At 35.8% G+C, this 23619-nt stretch overlaps 2 protein-coding genes across 2 annotated transcripts; both read right to left on the minus strand.

Moving 5' to 3' along the window:
* Positions 1–8776: 8776 nt before the first annotated feature.
* LOC124372645 (proline-rich protein 2-like) lies at positions 8777–9429 on the minus strand. Its single transcript, XM_046831048.1, has 2 exons — positions 9264–9429; positions 8777–9063 (listed from the first exon to the last, which is right to left on the minus strand). Exons 1-2 carry the CDS (start codon positions 9427–9429, stop codon positions 8777–8779), a joined length of 453 nt encoding a protein of 150 aa, XP_046687004.1.
* Positions 9430–9709: 280 nt separating this feature from the next.
* Positions 9710–15465, minus strand: LOC124372646 (extensin-like). The gene is made up of 2 exons (XM_046831049.1): positions 15439–15465; positions 9710–10075 (listed from the first exon to the last, which is right to left on the minus strand). Exons 1-2 carry the CDS (start codon positions 15463–15465, stop codon positions 9710–9712), a joined length of 393 nt encoding a protein of 130 aa, XP_046687005.1.
* Positions 15466–23619: the final 8154 nt, after the last annotated feature.

The raw sequence follows: 23619 nt of genomic DNA on the forward strand, positions 1-23619 counted from the left end.
TCCTCTCCTTCCGAAGAAAACAAGATGGATAATGGTCAGGCGGAAGGGGCGGCCTTTGTTGTCGTGATTCCCTGAGGAGTAATAGTGAGCCATATCATTTCTCACCTTGAAAGAAGGGATTTTCTCCAGCTCTGTTTCAACCCTGCCAGGAATGTTGTCAGAGAAAAGCACTTCACTCATATTCAGTATTCTAGCAACAGGCTTCTGAACACTAAGCAAGCTTCCCAAACCCAAAAAAAAAAAAACATAAAAAAAAACAGTCGTTCTACCGCGCAGTAAACTGTATCTATTGCTCAATGTTTGTACACCGATATTCTCAATATTTGCTGTTAATGATCTGCCGCTCCATGGTACTTCCATAGGTTGGCCCAGATATAAGGAGAATTGTTACAGTTTTGCTTTGCAGAGTTATAATGGGAAGGTATAAGCCAACCCACTCGTGAAACATTTCTCGGAAAACGCAAGAAGTTGCTAAACGGACAAAATAGGAAGTAGAATCCTTTGAGAATACTGTAAGAAATTAATTTTTAATTGTTTTATTTTGTGGGATATATGTTATATTATGGAGTATTTACTTTTGCGTATGAAATTATGTTGCATTTTGATGAAATATAACTTTACGAAACTATAAATTAACGTGTGTTTTTTTTATTATCTCTCACTATGCATACCTATGTAGGTTGTAATATATAATTATGTTTCACAAAATAAAATCTCCAATTATATGAAGAAAAAGACTGTATTAATTAATCTTGTTATATCTTATAGTAATTTAGTTAATATTACTTTAGACATACTAGTTGATTTAAAATGAAAGAAATTGAATATAGTAGATATATTTATTATTCACTTTAACGACATAAGCAAAACATAAAAAATTCATTTTTAAAAAGCTGTTCAGTACTGAATATACGTCAGTATATAAACAATTATATCCACCTGATATATACAGTAATTCTAACTCTTTATACATGGGATGATTACCGAAATTTAGTAACGAAAATTTGTATTACCCTATTCTCAACACAGTAACTTTTTTCAAAAACGATGGATACATAGTTATTATACAAATTGGTTTGTTTTTACTATTATTGTTGATCATCGTGAATTACTCATAAGAAAAATGTAAATTTAAGAATGCTAATATTTACTGTTGACTAAAAAATTAGTATAGATTTATGTCCTTGTGGCCAAAGGAATCTAATTTGCTAAGTTTCCAGTTTTCTTACTATCTCTCAACAAAGAGATGGCATGGAAAGACATGTCAGTGGGTCCCCATTTAGGGTAAATCCCTTTGATTAATGGAATTATTTAATGTGTTTCATTATGGTAAGAGCTGTGTAATTTATTTTATATTACGCTCCTCATTTAACGATTCTTATATACTCTAGATACAGTGTTTTAAGTGACGTAATGATGTGACGGCGACATAATGGATAAAAATAGCACCACAGGATTCTCAATTAAAACCTTAAGAGCGCTTTGGTATGATTAATGATTTCATCTTTTATAGTTTGCGATCTCCTAGGAGTGCACTCAATAGTATTATCAGTGGCTTATTTGCAACTACAGCTTGGGTCCTGAAGTTCACAATGGCACCGTTTGATCTTTTCTATCACGACCCTATTTAGGTTTACAAAGTGGAACTCAACCAAACCGCCCTCTGCTCCGTCTCTTTTGCAGGGATAGGACTGAAGGTAATATATCTTATAGGGGAATCAAGCGCTCACATGGTGTGATAAAATGCTAATAAGGGCACGCTCTTGAGCTATGTGCACGGTCAACATAGACCCTTGCATCCTGCGGGATACAAAAAAGTCCGTCCGAGTCTTCCTGGTAAAGACAACCTTAATGTTCCTTTTTATACTGTTACAATTTCATTAAAGTGAGGATATATAGTGGGTTGCAGGGCGAGGAGCAATGTTGCCTGCAGTGTAAAGCTATTTTAATGTTAAGCAAAGAAAACGGTCTTGTAGTTTAAATTCTTTGTAAATACTCTTCCTTTATTCTGAATTTGTAACAACTTAGTGTAAAGTTTACAGGAAAGTGGCTTTTATTTTTATTATTTGGTAACCTGCGTGCTCCGTACGCAATTCACAAAAATCAAATAACACTCTACATTTGAGAGAGCATTTATGTACGATTGTTTGGAAGTCGTATATTGAATAGAATATTTCAATAGAGAAGTAACTTCATAGACGTACATATTATCTTCAGCATCTGTGAGTTTTGTGATTAAAAAATTATGGCACATTTTTTTATGGTTCTATTTTTGGTTATTAAACGCGTAAACTAAACTATATAACATATGTATATCTCGAAAACCCAATTCTGCCAAAATCGTCACTGTCCGTATGTTTAATTTCACTTATCACCACACTTTTTTTATTTTTTAAGGTATTTACAAGAGCCCGATAGTTTTTTTTGTGCCTATGATCTGGAAAAAGTATGACAAATATCTCAATCCATACTTCGTTCAAATAACCGTCTACTTTCGGCTCTTTTAATACAAATAATGGACATTACATATAGTTCACACATTCTATATGTAATGCTTACCTTTTTCTCAGGATGAAGATAAAGAATTTCCATACTTCAAACTATAAAATGATTACTTAGTGGTAAAAAAATTATTCAGTCGTCTTTCCTGAATTTTAATTGAACTCCATTAAGTTTATTACGGTATTTATAAGTTTGAGTTTGTCGTGTTTGCTGACGCCCGAGCTAAGGAACTACACTAATTAATTGGAATTCAGAAAAGTAATTAAAAGATTTAAATAGCGTGCTAATTCTGTTGTATTATATGTCTGAGTTACTATAATGGTTATGATGTTTTTTCCGGTCAAGGAAATATATGCAATAACCTATGCGTAATGCCGATTGACTTTTCTTTATAAGAAATTTCTAACATCCGTCGCTTGTCTGATATCTTCCTTCCCCTTTATAAAGGGTATGAGTATTCGCCAAATCACTTTGATTTTTCTTTAAGCGAGTCTAAGCGCAAAAATTATCTATGCACAATGTTAATGCAACGATACTCTATATGCGATCATACACAGCCTGTTGATTTAGGGCGTATTTTAGAACATCGTGTTTAGTCAAGTATTCCAAGTTATTAAAATGTTTTTTTAACTCGTACATTAGTTCTTATGAAATAAAAAATTTTGATATTAACTTGGAAATATACCATTACACTATTGATCTAGTGCGGAATATGTAATATTGCCTATAGTTTAATTTGTAAACCTAAGGTTTCTGCCTCTTTGGTTGCTGAACGTCAGTTAGAAATGTGCAATTGTCTTCAAATTAGCTTATGTCGAAAATATTATAATTAATTATTCCCAAATTATCTAAAAACATTTCCAGGGGATAACCTTTAATATTTTTCTCCTTATCAAAAATCTGCCTACTGACATCTCAAAAGAATTTTAACGAAAGAATTAGTCTAATTGGTCCATGCCGTTCTCAAGATAAGGCAGCTTTAGCAAAACGATTTAAGCGATTCATTGTTTTATTTTTTTTTGTGTTTTGTATATTTCAATTTAACCAGTTTAGAAAATTTCTTATGTGATATTTCTAGACTAGAATTTTAAAATAACTATGATCAGATACGACGCACCAACTGTGTCTTGACTAGGATCAATTCGTCGGGTAAGACTCTATCCAGACAGAACTAGGGCATATCTAATTATACCTTATTTCTCGTTAAAATTAACAGTTACACCATCTCCTAAGCCCAGTTCTCACTTGCACCACCGAGCTTGCCAATTCTTTTTTATTTCCTTTATCTGTTATTGTTATTATTATTACTATTCTTTGGTGTTAATATGTATAGTTATAATATGTGGGGCTAATTGCATGCGTTATCTTTGTTTTAAAACTTTATTTTGTTATTTATAATGTATTAACTTATTTTTTGCTTGTTTATATTTATTTGTTTTCTTAATTTATTGCATTACGCTTTCAGTTAATTTAGTTTTTTATAGTTATAATATTGTTCACTTGGTTGAAGTATGTGTGTATTATATTATGAGAGCTTATTATATTTATTGTTTTTTTATGTTTTAATAACTGCCTTGGTTATTTTGTCGCGTGGCCATGTTATTTGTATTATATTCTTATTTATTACATACAATTTTCGCAGTGGTTGTTACAACATCACATATTTATGTAAACATGTATTATTTATTGCAAACATTGTCTGTTTTATTGTTCCTGGTCTAAGTCTCCATCTCTTTTGGGAAGTTTGTTCTTCAATGTTACAGTTTTGATACATTTCTCATTATTTTAATACATAACTTAATGCTATTATAACTAAGATACCGTTAGTTATTTTATATTTTTAAGTTATTTTAGTTTTATATTTGCATTTCTCAAGTGCATGATAATCATACGTTGGAAATAATGAAAATTAAATAGTAATCATTAGGAATTCCGTTTTAAGAAAGGTTTTGATTCGATGAGTGTTACATTAAACAAACGTAGACTAATTTTTATTAGTTTGCAGGTCTGGTGAATGTAGTTTTTCCATTTCTTGCAATAAAAATTTCTGATTAGTGTATTAAAATTATGATTATTTATTAAAAATTCTCTGATTATTTATTATAAATCCTCTGGTTATATCAACTTCATTGAGTCATTTTTTATACTGGTGCGCAAATTGTTGTTGCAAAGTTGTGTATTGTAGATGTGATAACTCCTGGTTACAATGTGACCTTATTACTATTGTTATATTTATTTCACATAAACACTCAGATAGTGTTTAAAAAAACTAATATCGCCCTTAGTTTTAGTACCTAATTAGTCATTTCTTTAATGTGAATTTACAACGTTGTATTGATAAAATTTATCGCAAGAGGTATGATTCCGTATTTTAGTTGTGCTAAACCTGTATGAGAAATATAATATAAGTAAATAGAAAAATTACATTGGTGTCAAGTAGTTTTGTGAATTATTTAGTAAAAATATAATGCTCTTAAGATTATTTTAGTGATAATAAAAACTGCATGATTTAACTCGCCCCATCATTTGTTCATGAGGGAACTACATCCGTTCCACTTCTCTCATTAATTAATACTTAAGTTGTCCTTTAGAAAAGTGGTTATATTATTGTTGCCACCTGATTCTTTTCTAATAAAGTTTAAATTATGCGCCTTTCTCACCATAAAAACATATTTTTGAAAAACACATCTGGTTGGGAGGGAGTTATTTGTAACCGGAATTACACGTCTTAGGTACAAGGGTTTTTTTAATATAAAAACCGCAGAGTTCCTGTTTTTTATTCATAGACTACAACATATCTTGCCTCATTTCTGTTGTATCTCGTAAACGATATGATGACACGGTCATAATAATTTCATTGTAGAACTTATTGGAGCCCATTAATAATGTGTTCTCCACAAACCTAATGTAACTTTTGAGTTATCAAGATATAATGTTAATTTAGTTCAATGTTTTTTCGAAAAAACATATTATTTAAGTGATTTGGTTAATAAATAAGTATATTAAAATTATAGAATATATTACTTTTTACTAATTTTGATAGTTGTAATTTTATTTATGTCGATATTTAACATTATAAATGGATTAGTCAGAGTCATTACCAGAATGATGTTTAAAAAACTAAATTACAAAATCTACAAATGGGTCTATTCAACTAAGTGATACTCATTACAATTATAGTGTGTTAAACTAAGAAAAAAAAAAAAAAAAAAAAAAAAAAAAAAAAATATATTCAATAAAAAAAAAATAACAAAAATTACAAAGAAAAAGTAATAACGAAGTAGAAAAAATTGAAATATAAGTAAAAGAAAAAAAAAAAGTATGTAAACCAAGTTAACAAAGTAAAAGGTAAATATAAAAAAAAAGAAAAAAGTAGCAATAAAAGAAATAAAAAAAAGAAAAAAATCAACAAGTATAAAAGAAGTAAAACAAAGTAAAAATAAAAAGAAAAAATAACAAAAGTCAAGGACAAAAAAAAATAATATTCATAAAAACAAAAAAAAAAAGAAAAAAAAAAAACAAAAATAAAAATAAAAAGAAGTAAAAAAAGTAAACGTAAAAAAAAGAAAAAAAAACAAACAAAAGAATTAAAAGTTAAGACAAGAAGTAAAAAAAAAGTTGAAAAAACTAAAAAAATAAGTAAAAAAAAAATAAAAAAACAAAGTTAAAAAAAAAAGAATATACAAACAACATAAAGTAAAAATAAAAAGAAACAAAAAACACAATAAAAAAAGTAAGAAAAGAAAATAAAGAGTAAGAAGTAAAACTAAACAAAGTATAAAAAAAAAAAAAAAGTAAAGAAAAGACAAAAAAAAAAAAACAGGAAAAACAATGTAAGAAAGAAAAAAAAAAAAAATCTACAAAAGTATAAAAAAAATGTAAAGAAGATAAATAATAGCTCAAAAAAGAGGAAAAAAAAATAAAAAAAAAGTAATAAACATAAATCTAAAAAAAAAAAGAAGTAAAAAAAAAAAAAAATAAAAAGTATTAAAGAAAAAATAAAAAGAAGTATAAAACAAAAAAAAAGAGAACAAAAAAGACAGAAGAAAAAAAAAACAAAATCTAAGAAAAATAAATATAAGTAAAAAAAAAACATAAGAAAAGAAAGAAAAAAAAAAAAATACAAGACAAAAAAAGATGTTAAGTAAAAAAAAGAATAAAAAAAGCAAAGGAAAAAAGTAAAAAAAAAGTGATAATAAATGTAATGTTTTTCTACGAAAGGTTCTTGTAGCCACATTAGGAAACTCGAATGCAATGAATTCCTGTTCTTGAAATTGGTTGACAAAAACTATATTTTGCCCAAATATTTTGCACATCTACTCGAGGTGTGAAATGTCGCAAGGATTTTTTACGTTTTTATGGCAAAACTCAAGGTTCGTCATTGTCACCACTCAGATTCAACTTTTTATCGTACAAATGTAGAAAAGAAAATAAATATCAATCAGAATTATAAAAGGGCGTTTTCTGCATGTCTCAAAACTGTTTTTATCTCAACCTAGGTTGTTGTGTCTGCTGAACAACAAAAAAAGTGAATCTCTTGCCGAAAAAGAAAGGACTGGTACCGGAGCCAAGGTTGGGCCTCATGTTCCCTACTTTTTTTGCGGCCAAACCGTTTGTCACTTCCTGTTAGTGTACGCGCGGCTGAGATTTCGTGCAGCTTAGAGGCAATCGATAACATCTCTTCACCAGTTTGAGTCTCGTGTGTGGTTTGGAGCTGGTTTGAAGGCTGGAGAGATTTGTCGGTACCGTGAGAGTTCTTTGAGGTTCACTGACGCCGGGACACTCGCCTGCGAGGTTAGGTGTCCGTTAGTGTTTGGGCTATATCGGGCGCATTAAAGAAACTGGCTGTAAGGACGGTTTGAAGTGCGTATGATTGACAACTCTTTCGGTTTGAAAGTTTGTTTGTGGTGACGGAGGTAGTTGCAGGAGCGGGGAGGCGGGGTGGGGAGGGTCTTCACTGGGTGTTCGGTGATTTGTCCTATTGGTCCGGTGTGTGTAGTCCACAAAGGTCGGTCTGTTATGTCGTCCGCTGTGGTCGGTGTGGGTGGTTTCCGCGTATATGTTGGTTTGTCAGGTGGCGTCTGCGGTTGGGGGTCCGGTGAGGGCCTGGGGACAGGGGTTGTTCACGAATGGGGGTTCGGGTCGTTGGTCCGAAATCTTAGGTCTCAGTCCCTAGCGTTCGTTCGGTCCTGTGTTTCCTTTGTGGTCTTGTCTGGTAAAATGGGTAGTGTCTTGATGGTCAGTGGCGTTGTTGGTCATGGTCATGCTGGTTGGTGGTCGGTCGAGTCATACAGGTCGGTGGGATACTTGTTGGTTGTGTCGTAGTTTGGTGTCTGTCGGTCAGGGTTAGGCGTCCTAGTTTTCGCGTGGGTCGGGTTTCCCCACCCATACCCCCCCCCCCCCTCCCAACCCCCGAGGTCCGGTTAGGTCTCCGTGTAAACGGGGGGTTCTGGTCTCGAGTGGCTTCATGGAAAGCTGGGGGGGGGTAGGGGGTGTGGTGGGTCCGGTGGTGTTTGGTGGTGTGAGGTCTCGAGGATTTGGTCAATGGTTGGGGGGTGGTGATGTGGTTGGTCTGGGGCGATGGGTGGGGGGCGGGTCGGTTCTGGTCAAGGGTGGGGCGGGTGTCGTGGGGGCAGGAGGGGTTTGTGTCATGTGTAGTCCTTGGTTTTTGTGTCTGGGGGAGTTCGTGGTTGTTTGGGGGTTCTGGGTCATAGGCGGGTCTGGTCTTAGTGGCGGAGTTTAAGTGTAGGGCAGTGTGTGTCGGGTGGTCTTCGTCTGTCTCTGGTTAAGGGTTTTGGGGTCTTTGAGGTTTGTGTCCTGGTGGGGCGTGGGCGTCGGCGCAGGTCTGTTCTGGTAGGGGGGGGGAGCGGCTCTCTTGGGGGGGGGAGGTATGTTTGAGGGGGGTGGGGGGGAGTGTTGTAGGGTTGGGTTGGTATTGTCGGAAGTTGCGAGTGAGGTAGGGGTCGGGTGCGCGGTGGGGTGGTGAAGCTAAGGGGTCCAGTTTTGGGGTGAAGGGGTCCGGGCAGGTGGTGGTTTGTTGTTGTGTGATCCGTGCGTCGGGTGTGTGGTGTTGCTGTAATGGTTTTAGATTGCGGGTTTGGGGACCTGTGCCAGTGGGGGTCGGTGGCTGTCGTCCGGGGTGGGAGTTTGGTCGATTTGCTGCGCGGTCGTAGTGTTCGTTCCGCGCACTAGTTTGTGGTTTCCACTTTTTGTTTCTCCAACCCAGGGGGGGTCTGTCATGGTGGGGGTTGTGCATGGGGTGTCTTGTGTGTGGTCACTGTAGAGGAGCGGAGGGGTTGCTTATAGTTAGGGTTGGGGGGTGTTTTGTTTGAGGGGAGATGAGGAGGGTCTGATCATGTTGGGTTGGTCCATAGGGTTCGGGCTGTTGGGTCGTGTTTAGGTGGGTAGGAGGGGAAGTCCGTGGTGATTGGGCTTTGTGTATAGTGGGTTGTGGTTGGTGTGCGTAGTGTCGTCCGGGAGTGGAGGGCTGTGGTCGCTGTCCGGTCAGAGGGTGGTGTCCAGTGTCTCGGTTCGGCTGTGGTTTCGGGGGTGGGCTTGGTCCTGTGCGTCGTGGTCTTGTTGTCGGTGGGGTTATAATTCTTAGATTTTGGTGGTGTCTCCGATGTTACGGCGTGGGTGTAGAGTCATGTTGGCGTGGTGACGTGGGGGTATACGGTAGTTCTTTGTTTGACGTCCCGTCTGGGGGGACTGTGGGGATGTGGGTCGTCTTTGTTGTAAGGTAGGTCAACGTAGTGTCCGGCCTGTTATCGGGTAGGGGTGTGTTTTGGCTTTGTCGGGTCTTGGGTTGGGGGTGTCTTGGTGTTTGGGGTCCCAGGGGGGATGGGGGGTTAGAGGGGGAGGGGTGTGGGGCAATGTGGGAGCTGGGTCGTTTGGTAGTCGTCGTCTCCTTCTTATGTGGTGTACCATATACGGGTCTGGGTTATAAAGTGGGGAGGGGTACGGGCGGTTTGTGTTGAAAGCGGCTGTTCCGTGGTTCGAGTTGGGGTCGGAAGGTTGGGGGGGGGAGGGGATGGGGTCCTTTCGGGGTAGGTCGTTGGTGGGAGTCCTAGTCCTGCTGGGGTTTGTTGTCCATAGTCACTCGAGTTTGAGTTTGGTCTGGTCGGGGGGTCCGTCACGTGTCTTAAGTCTTGTAATCGGGGGTTGGAGCTCGAGTGAGATGTGTGTGCGGGTCATGCTCCGGTTGGAATTAGCGGTTGGTGGGTCGGGGTCCGGTTCGGGGTCGTTCGTCGGGGGTGTTCGTGGTCGTGGCTGTCGGTCCCGTCCGGGGTGTCCAGGGGGGGGGGGGAGGGGGGCGTCGTCTAGTGGGGGAGTGGGTCTGGTCGGGTGTCGTGTGTGTGGGTGGTGTGTATCGTGCGTCCCGGTCGGGTGGGGGTGGGGGCGCGGTCGGTTTCGCTTGGGTGTGCGGAGGTCGTCGTGCGAGGGTAGGGGGTCGGGCCTCAGGGGGTAGGGGTCTCGGGGTGTCGTGCGTGGTCAGTCGGGTGTCAGAGTTAGTGGTTGAACGTTGGCGGCGGTCCGTCGCGCGTGTGGGGGTGGGCGGGGGGTGTCGGTCGGTCTACGAGGATTGCCTTACTACAAAGGTAAGTCAATAACACTTATTCAACGGGTGTGCGTGTTTAGTAGAAATTTTTTATGTAAAAAACGATTACAAATGTAATTAAATTCTTTCATATGTACTACAGCAGTGCGGATTAAAGTGACAACTGAATTATTTAACTGAATGCTTTAAAATTAAAATCTGCCTTAAAACACATACAATATCTCTATTATATCCTGTATCTTCAGTTTATAGTTTATAAAAGTGATCACCAATGAATTTAGTTGTAAATTGGTACCCATATGTAAAATTAGTGCTAATTAAAATGAGTACTAAAAAAAATAACCTTGAGTTTTAAATATAAATACTAAATGACCAAGTTAAAATATACTCATACAAACCTTGATCCATAACATTTACAACATGTTTTTAGTTAGGTTTAGACTTTGCCAATAGAAAATTTATAAAACCAGTCAATTGACTTTTAAACTAAAGTGAAAGTAATATTACGTATTTTAAAAATATTTACCAAAATCAAACAAATGTTTAGGATCACTTGTCTCATCACTTCCCTGCATGGGGAGTGGCGCCCCCGAACACGAAGTCGACTACAGAATAAATACCAAATTTTGAAAAATTATATTGCATTTCGGTTCAGTCGGTACTTAAAAAAAACTTTAAATATGAACGCATCATACGTTTCAACTTTATAAATGTTGTGATCAAAACGAGTCATTAAAAGTATTATTTTGGAGAAATTTACACACATAGTTTAACTGTTAACATCAATGTATGCTGTCCTATAATGTTAAAGGCAAATTGGCCAATATTGACGGGTATTGATCTCTTAGTCTTTAGAATTCACAATTTAGAATTAGTTGTATTAGGGCATATTACGTATTCATCCATTGATGCATGTAATTGGAAATTATCAGTTTAAATTAAATAAAAATTTGGTGCATAAGTAAATTTACACATTATAATATATACTTGTATTCGATTAGAAATTAAAGTTATTGATTTCCTAAATTCCCATTCCAAACACAATCAAAACCTTTTTAAGCCAAATTTTAATAAAATTTTCGTCCCTATAATGAATATATATGCCATACATAACAATTTGTAATTCGGTAACAGATTGTAATTAATCTAAAATCAAAGCTAATAAAGATAGTTCCCATTGTTAAACTAAAAAACTCGTGAATAGGTTATAAAGTAGGGAGGGAAACTCCAGTTTTTTACGGAATCACCTTAGTTTTCCGGTTCCACATCGAGTCCAAAACATTAGTCTCCGCGATGAAAATTATTTAAAATAATTGGGCATTGTTAACTGGAGTTTCCCCGATCTTACTAGTATTATTTCCGAATGACCAGGCCCCAGGAACCCACGAGAATCACACATAATAGTGGAATCACGAGGTAGATTTATTTTCCTTTTATAAGAATCAAAAAAGTGAGCCTATCGTGGAACCAATTCAGTGCCAGGTTTAAAAGGCTTTTTTATACATTGAAATAAATTATAGTAGTGGATCCAGCTGTAAATGATTGCTTTTAAATATAATCAACCACAGCTCGACTAAAAGACAACTGCGGTATCACCACCTTCTCCAAAGAAAAAGGGGAAAACCTGGGAAAATTCCGTTTACCATATAGATTTTCCTATAGTTGGGGACACAACAGATAGCTCCGGGAAACAGTTCTTTTAAATACGCGATCATATAGAAATAGTCAAGGGACTCATAGTGTAGTTTTTTAATTGGCGCAAGAATGATTTAAACTGGCATTCCACGCTTACGGAATTGGTCCGTTGTTGTGTGTAAATGGGTATACTAGATTATGAGAAGCACCAACGTTGCGTTTTCTTGGAATGTGTTGCCTTCGTCCGTCTGCATTATCCAAATTTATTTAGCTATGTTATTTTAAAGTTCAACCCCATTCCATCGCCATTGCGGCAGATCCGCGAAAAGCAACTGGCACCTAATCATAACAAAATTTTAATATTAAAGTATATAATTATGGTGAAGTGCAGGATACACAATCAATTGGTCTTTTCTCTGTATCCTATTAGATAAGAAAAAAATTTAATAGAAGGTTTTCTTTTTTACAATTTGTTCATCAAATTGACAAGTAATATATGAAAATAATTTATACAAAATATAGATAACTAAGATTTTTATTCAACTAAGATTTAAATTGTAAATATTAAGAGCAAAGGCGATCGGTTTGAAAAAATACACCACCATTGTCCAAACATCAGGAATTAACTATATTATTCTAATCAAAAATTGTATTGAGTACCCTTAAACATGGAAAGTTTTAATTATTTTATTTTGTTTCCTGGGATGAATCTATGAAATGTTTTCATTTGTTCCCGATATGAATAATGGTTTATATGCTAACCAGAACTGAATGAAATTATTACTTTTTTACATCAAAAGTATTGAAGGTTTAATATGAAACCATAGCAAATTTATTTCAGAAACATATCTATATATTCAAATTAGTATTTCATTCAAACAAGATTTTGAAACCGAATTTTGGCTGTTTTTTGTACAAGATATAAAAGACATTGGATGTCCTGACCTTAAATATATTAAACTACGTATGTTACCATGTAATACATCGTCACCGAGCTACAAATTGAATGGGGAATTATAAGTAAATATCTTTCGATTTCTCACTTGTGCAAGATTTCGTAAACTCACCCTAATTGTTGAGTGTATATTTTAAAAGTATTCTCTATGGACTAAGGGTTTATGAGCAAATATTTTAAATAATAACAATGCAATATTGAAGTTAGACAAGAAAATCCAAATAAATGTTGAAACATGAAACAACAAATACTAAAATGGTAGAACGAGAATGAGGTGTACAGTGATGAAAGCTTACGTTGACGTTATTCGATCTGTATCCCCCGCATACCTTATTCGCCAGGCAGCTCCCATCATGACAAAATCATGGAAATTCCCACGGAGCGTTTAGACATGTTGTATGAAAACTACATTTCATTGCCACTTTAAAAATTCACATAAGGTTATTAGGCTTTTATTAGCTGGATAAAATAATCACACATTTAATGGCCCCTGCCATTATTGCCCAGACCTATTCTTCAAAGAATGCATTAGAAACCCAAATTGAACGGAAAAAACAAAGAAAGACCGTCCGGACCGCGCGGCTACACGGGCCTTTGTAAGTCGCTTCATTTTCAATGTAGAAGCAGTTTTATGGGATTCTTAAACTGTACAAGATGGATGTTTGCAGAAATATTGTTTCCACGCGAATTTAAACGCAAAGCCTACCTTACAAATACGTTAGGAGACTGCAATGTGCTAAATACTATTTTAGTGGACATGCCAGTCAGATCCCATGATCCCTACGCCCAGACCTCTGATTACGCAACACGATCTCCTCCTGGTGTACATATCTTAACTTGGTAATAAAGCTGTTGTGTCCATTAGGGAGCGGCAGGGTTCTCAACGGGCTGGAATACAATCAAAAGGGCGCACGATGTGTGATATTAGAACAACCTACCTTATAATCGATTGTAACGTTTTTTCGGAATACATTATTTTTTCTCATCCAGTCCCCATTTTTGTTTCAGACCTACGAACCAAACTGTTCGCAAACGGTTTCCCAAACCGTTCGCGAGCACAAGGTTTCTGTGGCAAGTGGGGCGGTCTGGGTGGGGTTTGGGGGTGCGTGAGGTGTATGTAAGTGGGGGGGGACGGAATTGGAAGCGTTGATGGGGAGGTGCGGGATCGCGAGAATTTCGAGCGTGGAGGTTCGCCGAATAAACCTATTTTTGTTCACGTAGATTTTGTAGATCTTGAAAATTTTTATTTCAAACTGGTCTATTACTTTTTAATTGATTGGCATTTGTTTCCATTGGTGGGGATGACATTTTAATAGTGTAGTTGTTGTATTTTGGGCTTTGAATATTGAACATTAAATAGAATAAAATCATGTCGCATTGTAAGTAAAACAATCGTCTATTTAGGACATGTTGGGTAAATATTATTTACTGTTGATGCAAGGTGTTTGATTTACAACTATAATATTTTCTCTGTATTTATGAAAAAAAGGTAAGCTCATTGAATAAAGTGTTGGGTAATATTTACTTCGGTTCTAGTTAAAATATTTATTTTTTAACCTTTAATTCCCTTTCGCAACGTTCAATATTTATTATTGGTACTTTGGATCTCAATGTTATTTGGTTTTTTTAATATAATACAATTAAATAAAAGTACAGACAAGAAAGCCCCCACGTATTTTATTAGTATAAATTGCATATCATCTAACTGAATAATATTGAACTTACTATAAAAACAACACGATTAAAGACGGCGAATGGTGTTTTTTATTAAACAGGTTATTTTATTTTAGCGTCAACGAATTCTGTTTTGATAAGAACGAGCGGCGCGCGCTGTGCTACCGCCAAAACTTTCGTCATATAACTGCAATGTCACTACATGTTACGCTAACATATTCACTGTAATGCTATTTGACTAAATTGAGAATGTTCTGTCTTAACCGCACTTAAAGGAAATTGTTTTGTAAATTATTTGTTTGTAACAGGTTAAATATTCTTTTATCTAAACTGTTATTGACGTTAGAAGAATTTGATTGTAAAGCAGGATTTTCCAGGCATTTTGCCATCGTTATATTGTGTTACAGAAAAGGGATTTAAGATAAACATTTCGACTGATTGAGAATTAGTAAGGATCCATTTTCTTCGTCAAGTTTGGGGAGGTATTAGTTCATATAGACCACACAAATGAATAAAATAAAGCAGGATAAAGGGCCGAAAAAGGATCTCCCCAATCACCTGCTCCTAAAATAAGTCGTTCTAAAGTTGTAGAGGATGTAAAAGCAGTTGGATACGTAATGCGAGCATTGGGGGGGGGGGGGGGGGGGGTTAAAGGGGTGGGGGGGGGGGGGACCGACTCTCTCCAAAAGCTTCTTGTCCTTCTCCAAAACCCCTTAAGCTCCCCAAGTAGTGTATTTATAATGTTGAGTAGGAATTAAAAGCAGTTGTGAAAATTAGTGACATACTTCTATACTGGCCTCCGTCAAGGATCTTTTTCACCTTTCAATCTATCTAGGCCCACCATATTAGTAATATGTATACTTGTTGGCAAAGAGGATAAGATACGAAGCAGTTGAATGGTGGAGGAACGAACGGAAAATACCAGCTAATATACCACAAATCTAGATTTTTCTTTATAACCTCATTTCGTACCACAGTTGTGTATTCTACCTGTTAGCTGGTTACTTGCTGAAGCCTGTCAATACTGGCCCGTCGACCCAAGCGCCTTTCTCTTTCAATCTTTTGGGCCCCCCAATAGTAATTTTTATTCGCTGTTGCAGAGGCAATAACAAACAGCATGGATGGTGGTTGAGCTCGCCATTATCAAGCTATAGCCCACACATCCTTGTCCTCGTACAACAGTCCTGCTTACCTGAGCAAATAGTCTAACTGTATGCGAGGAAAGTAAACGAGCAGGAGGATACGGTGAGCTCGTCGATGCCAGCTCTCGCCACAAACTTTGTCCATTTACAACACTCCTGCTCACCACAAGCAATATTCTAACCTGTTGCAGAAATGCATGTAACGAGCAGTTGGATACCGGTGAGCTCGCCGATGCCATGCCAGGCTATCGCCACAAATCTTGTCTATTACAACCTCTCCTGCTTCACCACTGCAATATTCTACCTGATTGCAGAGGATTTACCGAGCAGTTGTGATATAACTGGTGAGCTCGCCGATGCCAGCCCTCGCCACAAGAGCCATTGTCTATCTACAACCTCCTCGCTCACCTCAGCCAATATGTCTACCTGTTTTGCCAGAGGATGTAAACGAGCAGATGGAAATACTGGTGAGCTCGCGGGATCGCCAGCTTCTCGCCACAAAGTATCCTTGTCTATTACAACCATCCTGCTCACCACTGCAATAATCTACCTGTTGCTGAGGTAGTAACGAGCAGTTGGGATACTGGGGAGGGCATCGCCGAATGCCAGCTCATCGCCACAATCCTTGTTCTATTACAACCTCCTGGCCTTCCACAGCAATTGATGGGTGATCCAGGTATTATGGGTTATTAATGAAATTTTGGTATTCTACCTGTTTGCAGAGGGGAGTGTATAACGAGCAGTAGGATACATGGGTGAAGCTCGCCGATGGCCGCAGCTCTCGCCACAAGTCATTGTCCCATATACAACCTCCTTGCTCACCAACAGCAATATTCTATTCGTGTTTTCAGAAGATGTAACGAGCAGTTGGATACTGGTGGGAGCTAGCCGATGCCAGTGTCTCGCCACAATTCCTTGTCTATATACAACCTCCTGCTCACCACAGCAATATGTCTAGACCTGGTATGCAGAGGAGGAGTAACGGAGCAGTTGGATACTGTGTGAGCTCGACCGATGCCAGCTCTCGCTATAGTCCTTTTTATTAACAACCTCCTGCTACACCACAGCAATAATTCTCCCTGTTGCAGGAAGATGTAAACGAGCAGTAGGAATACTGGTGGAGCTCGGCCGATGCCAGCTCTCGCCACACATTTCTTGTCTATTACAACCTCTAGCTACAACCACAGCAATATTCTACCTGTTTGCAGAGGATTTACCGAGCAGTTGGATACTGGTGAGCTCGCCGATGAGCCAAGCTCTCGCCACAAATCATTTGTCCATTACAACCTCCTGCTCACCACACGCAATATTCTACCCTGTTGCAGAGGATTTACCGTGCAAGTTGGGATACTGTGAGCTCGCGGATGGCAAGCCCTCGCCACAATCCTGTGTTCTATTACAACCTCCCAGCTCTACCACTGCAATACGTTCTCAGAGCTGCGTGTTGCAGGAGTGGATTTAACGAGCAGTTAGGATACTGGATGAGAGCTCGCCGATGCCAAGCTCTCGCCTATAGGTCCCACTGCTTTCTATTGACAACCTCCTGATCATCCACAGCCATATTCCTCGCTTGTTGGCAGAAGATGTAATCGAGCAGGATTGGATTACTGGGTTAGGAGCTCGCCGATTGCCAGCCTCTCGCCGACAAGATTCTTATCTGTTATTACAACCTCCTGCTCTCCACAGCAATATTCTACGTTGTTAGCGCAGAAGGATGTGAACGAGCAGTTGGATTACTGGTGGGAGCCCTCGCCGATTTGCCAGCTCTGCGCTACTAGTCCTTTTCTATTACAACCTCCTGCCTCACCACATTCAATTATTCTCACCTGTCGTTCAGAAGATGGTAACGAGCAGTTGGATACTGGTGTGCTCGCAAGAAGTATTGTTGTGGAATAGTGGAAGCTCCGCCGATGCCAGCTCTCGCACAGACCCTCCTCGTTTACCTCGGTCTTGGATGCTGTATACGTGTTCCACGGCTTCATGGCTGGTCGGATAGCCAGCTGGCCAGCTACGCAAAACCATTGATGTTTATTATAACGTGTATTTCCAGGTCTTATTTCCAACTGTCTGGATGTTTTGTATATGGTTGGTTCTAAGAATATACTCTTATTTATTTACTAAAATAGTTTTGAGAGCAATTACTAAACCTTATGACCTAATCCTTTATTTAATGTTTCAGTAATCACTTCTTAAATTAGAAGTACCAAATGTCATGTGACTTAACTTTTAAATCAATTTTCTCCCGAAGGCATTTTTATTTTTGTTTTTTAGATAAATATCATTTTAAGAAATTTCAAATAACTATTATCAACGTTATGAATCACGTAGTGACGTCGTTATTAAATAAAAACACCTGCAATACACAGAAAAAAAACAAAAAGTTAGTGTTGCCCAATGGTACTGGTAAAAATATCACATATTGGAAAATGGTCCTGTTATACAACTGGTAATAACTATTATAAATCTTAATTCTTAAAATTATAAATTACCAGGAGAAAGTATAGTGAATTATAAAAATACTGTATCCGTATTACTATGAAAATTAAAGTTTGAATGATTCAATTGTTATTACTAATGATTCTATTTTTTTTAACTTGCAGTACGTTAGCCAACCACAGACAGCCTTTTAAATACTTGGTCCAACCCACAGCTGTAGGCCGGCCAAGGTTGATGAACCCCTCGAGTATAGACGGTAACAGCGCTCTTCATACTTGGATAAACATGTACTTGAAAAATGAATTGCGTTGTGTAACCACTTGATATGGATTGTATTGCATTACGAGTATCACAAGTGGTACATATTTGCCATTTCTCTATACACTAAATAAAGATAGGTCATTTTACATTTTCTAGAATGGGAGAATGTTTTTTACAATACACAGTTTTATTTGTAACGTTATTATGATGTATTGTTTCTGTTTCAGTTTAACATTATACTCCTGGTGTTATTTTGTATCCAAAATTATTGACTTGGCTCGACAACGGGTAATTTGGTGCAAAACTGAATAGATAATATTGCTTGAATTATGTTGTGTGGTACTATTTTCATCCTGTCTGCAAACCAATGTTTAGTTTAAAAATTAGTATTTTTTTATTTCTTACATGATAGATAGTTATTTAATTTATCACAAAATTCTGCTTAGTGGTTATCTATTGCTATGTGTTATTTCCTTATTACTTTAAGTGTCCGATGCTTTTTTTAAATACACAATCAAGCAATATGCGATATTGTTTTTTCTAAGCACAACAGGATAATTACAAAACTCTCAGGATACATTTATCATTGGTAGTTTGTTAAGGTATTAACCTTATCATAGGGAATATTTAAATCCATTGGTCGAAAGACAAGGGCAATTGGTTTTAACATAAGTCTGGGTATCAAAAATGCAAAGTTTATGTTCTGATTATTCTATATGGCCGTTATTAAAGATTTTTAATTTTTTAATTTCTGCAGCCAGTATAAAATACAATATATCATGTTTGCCGAGGTTTTCAACATCAATTCTTTTTCGAGAAAGTACCAACCAAGAAGGTTAGTATAATCAGAGTAAAACATAAATCTTTTGCAGCTTGGAATTGCTTTAAGCAAATCAGAAGATAATCTAAAGGTCTCTTGGTGATATTTAGATGACGGCACAATTAAATTCCATATAATACGCATGCAATTTCTTTGAACTCATTCCTGTGTCCGGAACACGTATATGTCCTCTGATATTGAAAGTTTTAGAAGTCACATATAAAATCTTTCTCGAAATATCACTGACGACAATAATTGATTCAGTTTACGTAAGCGGGCCTTAGCTCAAAATCTATACATGGGAATAGTTAATCAAATGCGAACGACACTTACGTAAGATATGGTTAATACCTCGAATTAATTTAAAGATTTAATCTGCGGGAACAAATAAAAACAAAACATGCAGATATACACAAAGCACGATAGGACCTGATAGGAAAATATTTTTTCTTCAGAAACCTAAGTGATAGCTGAGGAATGTATACATACTTTTAAATTTTAAAAACTTAATGTCGCATTACCGTTAATGATATTCACCTCAGGGACATTTAGTTATACACTTCGCCTAACAAATTGAGACCACTATATTAAAATATATTGTAGTTCGTTTACTGAGATTTCAACTCTCATTACAATCCCTTCCACACGCATGTACAAGTTAATATTGTATGACAATTTAAATCAATTATCATTAAAATAGATTGTGAAACAATAGAATTAGCAACTCAATCCTTATGTTTTCATATCTATAATAATATTTGTCTACTAAGACTAAACTAAATGCATGTCAATTAAAGATTATTTATACGTTACAATGTTTATTTTCTCCTTGGGTATCGTGACACAGTACAGTAAAAATATCTGGAAAAGACCTCTATATTATGTTTAATATGTTTTATTCCTAGATGGTTTATTGGTGCTGAGGAAGAAAGATTCCCAATATCACGTTCCTGCACCTGTATCACCGACGTTCAGAATGGTCCTTGAGTTTTCATGGGTCAGCGTTAAATATATTTCCAAGGTAAATACATTCTAAAACGGTTTTTATTTAATAATTATAAATATTTTATTACAATTGAATTATTTTACATACAAATGGATATTATAAGATATAATCAAACAAAGAGTAATCTTATATGTTTCGGTAATTTAAAATATATCTAAATATATGAAATACTGAAAAAAATGTAATTTTAATAATACCATAAATGGCTAAAGCATAATTGGTAAGAATATATTAATTACTTGTAAATTGAATTTTGTGATTCGGTTATGTTGGTTAAGAACAAGACATATCTTTCAATATTCTGAAAATATAAATGGACGCCATTCATGGAGTGTTAGTGGGTAGGTCTGTTGGGGGGTGGGGAGCCACTAAAAAAACCTATCAACATCATTAAAAAGGGAAGCAAAACAACCAAAATATCTTGTGCCCAATATAAATAGTTTCCCCCTAAATTGAATTTCGATGGACAAATTCCAACATATTTAATTCTTGAAGATCTCCTGCGTTACTGAAAAAACAGTTGAAATAGAGAAAAACCCCTCCCTAAGAAGTGGGTTAATCGATGTGTACCCACTTATCTTAAAATCTTATAATCCTGGAAAATTGTATTGATGTCCAAAGAGCAGCACTAACATAACTACAAATGTCTGTAATATCGGTGTGCGAAAGTGTAGATTGGCATGATCTAATCTACTCGGAGATTGGAGATATGCTGTGGGAGTTGTTGGTGATACACTAGTTTTGTTAAAGGGCTGTTGCCAGGCCTAGACCATACCCAAATAAACAGAGCTATACTTAACTAACTTCTTTATGTATACGCAGAATTAAAAAAAAAAACTAAATTCTAAATTGATAATTTTCACCGTAAAATAGTGAAAAATACAGAGGTCTGGAAACAGTGATGTAGTATTAATTATATCATATTTTAATTAGGTAATGCTATTTATCTGTATCCTTAAAAATGACATTGTCATTGTTTTTGCATTTAAAGGAAGAAATTATATAGTTTGTAAACTGTTTTTGAAAACCTTAATTAAAAATATCATGAATAATACATTTATGTTAGTGTTTTTAAATGATTAATATACCCTTAAATATGCAAAACATTTTAATTTATAACCTAAGTTAAAATGCTATATCACCTGCCGAGAATTAGACAAATATTAAACTTGTACCATTCATTCAACAAAATATTAAGTTAACTTACTTTAATTTTTAATGATAATACATAAAAGTTGTGATCCATAAATTAACCAATATAATTTTCATATATTATTATACGTATGTGCTAATGTATTAATTGTTTCTGCGGTGCTAAATGAATTGTGTGTCTGATGAATGTTACTGTATGAACGTATTAGTGTAATATAAATTGATTAACTTAAAAAGACATTGTATTAAAACACTACTGTTTTTTAGTGTAGTAGTTTTCATTTGACTTAAGATATTATTGTAATTAGGGTTTAATTGTAAGACAACTGGCCTCATGGCCCTAATATTCGCTCTTAATTGTACTTATGAATTAGGAATAAAGTCATTTCATTTTGAAATTTTAAATGAGTGAAGCCCCAATCATATAAATATATGAAATACATGATGTAATTGAACAAGGAAATAAACTTGTACCTTTTGTATATAATTACACTTTTAGCATTAATTAATGTTTATGATACAATATCAGATATACCTTAATTTTTAGACAAATGACGACGAAATAATCTATATTAAACTCGTGGAGGAATTGTATTTGGTGAACATCCTTAGTAACTCGATAACTACTTTCCTACAGCCTCAGCAAGGTTGCACTCACCTCGCTCTTGCTGAACATGTTTGTACACGTCATTCAATGTACGGGATACTAATTCCTTGGCGAGGTCTAGGTGCCCTGGATCCCGTACCGTACCTGTGGTGGAAGAGATTATCTCACCTGTGCTTTTCAGCTGGATAACGTTTTTCCTTCACTTCTTAATTACTTATATCAATGGAACATTTTAGTGAAAAATCCCATCGTAGAAACTATTGACTATGCATTGGTATGAAATTGAATCTGATATAATTGTTCTATACGATATAAAATGTCATCTATTTTAATGGTTAATATGGCTCACACACCCAACACACACATGCACACACACACACACACCACACACACACACTACACACACACACACACACAGCACATCACACACACACACACACACACACCACTCACACCACACATTATTAAGAAAAGAAGATTTTGGTGTTCATAGTAGGCGAATGAAAAGGGAAAAATCCAAATAGGACGCAAGGTATAAAAATCCAAACTAAATATAATTATGGGATCTATTAAGTAAGCCAAATGAGACGTTTTTTTTGTTCCCCCCCTTTTTTTTTTGTGATATTAACACTAACATAATAACTATAAAAGTTTAATCTAACGGCATTGTAAATCGAGAGTGTCGGAAGAATACTTAAAAATAAAACATTTATTTTTAACCATGGCTAATTAAATTATTCTTACGTAATCCCTTTGCTGTAGTATAAACTCCTTCTTGCGGCCAGTAATGCTTTTTGGACACTTGCATTGACTGGCATGACAACTCCATAAAACGAATTTTACTGTTTTGAGTTTTTCGTACCATAGAAGATTTATAGGAGCATTAAGATATAATACGAAAAACGTGGTATTTAAAAAAAATAGTACAGTTTCTCTTTTTCTTAAAATATAATAAATTGAAAAATTCAAAAACAGGTTTTTTGTATATAAAAAACTAAACACCGTGCCAATTAGATTCAGGAGATTTTTTGAGATAAAAATAATAGATTATAGGTAGTTTCATATAATTTTTTTAACCTATTTATCAGTAGTCATATTTAATTTGGATTTTTTTAATAAAACCATTTACTTTCAATAAAAGAAATTGGTTGAATAAGGATTTCCGTTTTATACAGAAATATCATTATTAGAAGACTAATTTTATAAAATCAAAACCACTACTTCACTAGTTATAACAATTTTACCAGATTTCTAAATAGTTTGCATCTTGGCATTTCTTTTTATTGGGATAAATGTCTTTTAAGCAAAGTACAATAGAAATTGGTTGAAATAGCAATTTTTTTGGTAAACCCATCATATGATATGTTCGTTAGTAAATTACTTAACTGATTTTTTATGACAACAAATTACATGTCGTTAAAGAATGGAAAGCCCCTAGAGTGCAACCGACCTTCTTAGCTTTAGAGTAAGATATATCTTAAATCCACAAGAGAGACACATTTTCAGAGTTTCATTTTTATTTTATATACATGTGTGTGAAACTTGTACTTTTATGTTACAACAAATTTTGCGTTAAAATAATTCAAATAATTTTGTATTAAAACAAGAAGATAGACCTTCTTAAAAAACTAAAACCTTATAGTTAGTGCATTTACGACTCAAGTTCAATCAATGAAATAAAACTAGTTACTAAATTATATAATTAGAAACGTAATTATTCATTAAGAGGACTTTTGAATCCTGAACTAAACTGTTAAATAAAGAAAAATGTCTGTGTTATTTATCCTTTTTTACAGAGTCTGTATTTTCTTGATACATCCTTATACCATGGCGATCCTCCCACTAACACCGATGCTACGTGTCTCAAGCCT

The sequence above is a fragment of the Homalodisca vitripennis genome, unplaced genomic scaffold (assembly GCF_021130785.1).
Source record: "Homalodisca vitripennis isolate AUS2020 unplaced genomic scaffold, UT_GWSS_2.1 ScUCBcl_3714;HRSCAF=9422, whole genome shotgun sequence".
NCBI lineage: Eukaryota > Metazoa > Arthropoda > Insecta > Hemiptera > Cicadellidae > Homalodisca > Homalodisca vitripennis.

Bases quoted from the DNA above. Each gene is read 5' to 3' on its own strand.
- LOC124372646 (XM_046831049.1), bottom strand. From the start codon at position 15,465: ATGGCGAGCTCAACCACCATCCATGCT. The intron at 10,076-15,438 runs GTTTGTTATTGC...CAATCCTCGTAG, and splicing joins GCTCAACCACCATCCATGCT to ACCGACCGACACCCCCCGCC.
- LOC124372645 (XM_046831048.1), bottom strand. From the start codon at position 9,429: ATGGTACACCACATAAGAAGGAGACGACGACTACCAAACGACCCAGCT. The intron at 9,064-9,263 runs GCCGGACACTAC...CACGACGCACAG, and splicing joins ACACCCCTACCCGATAACAG to GACCAAGCCCACCCCCGAAA.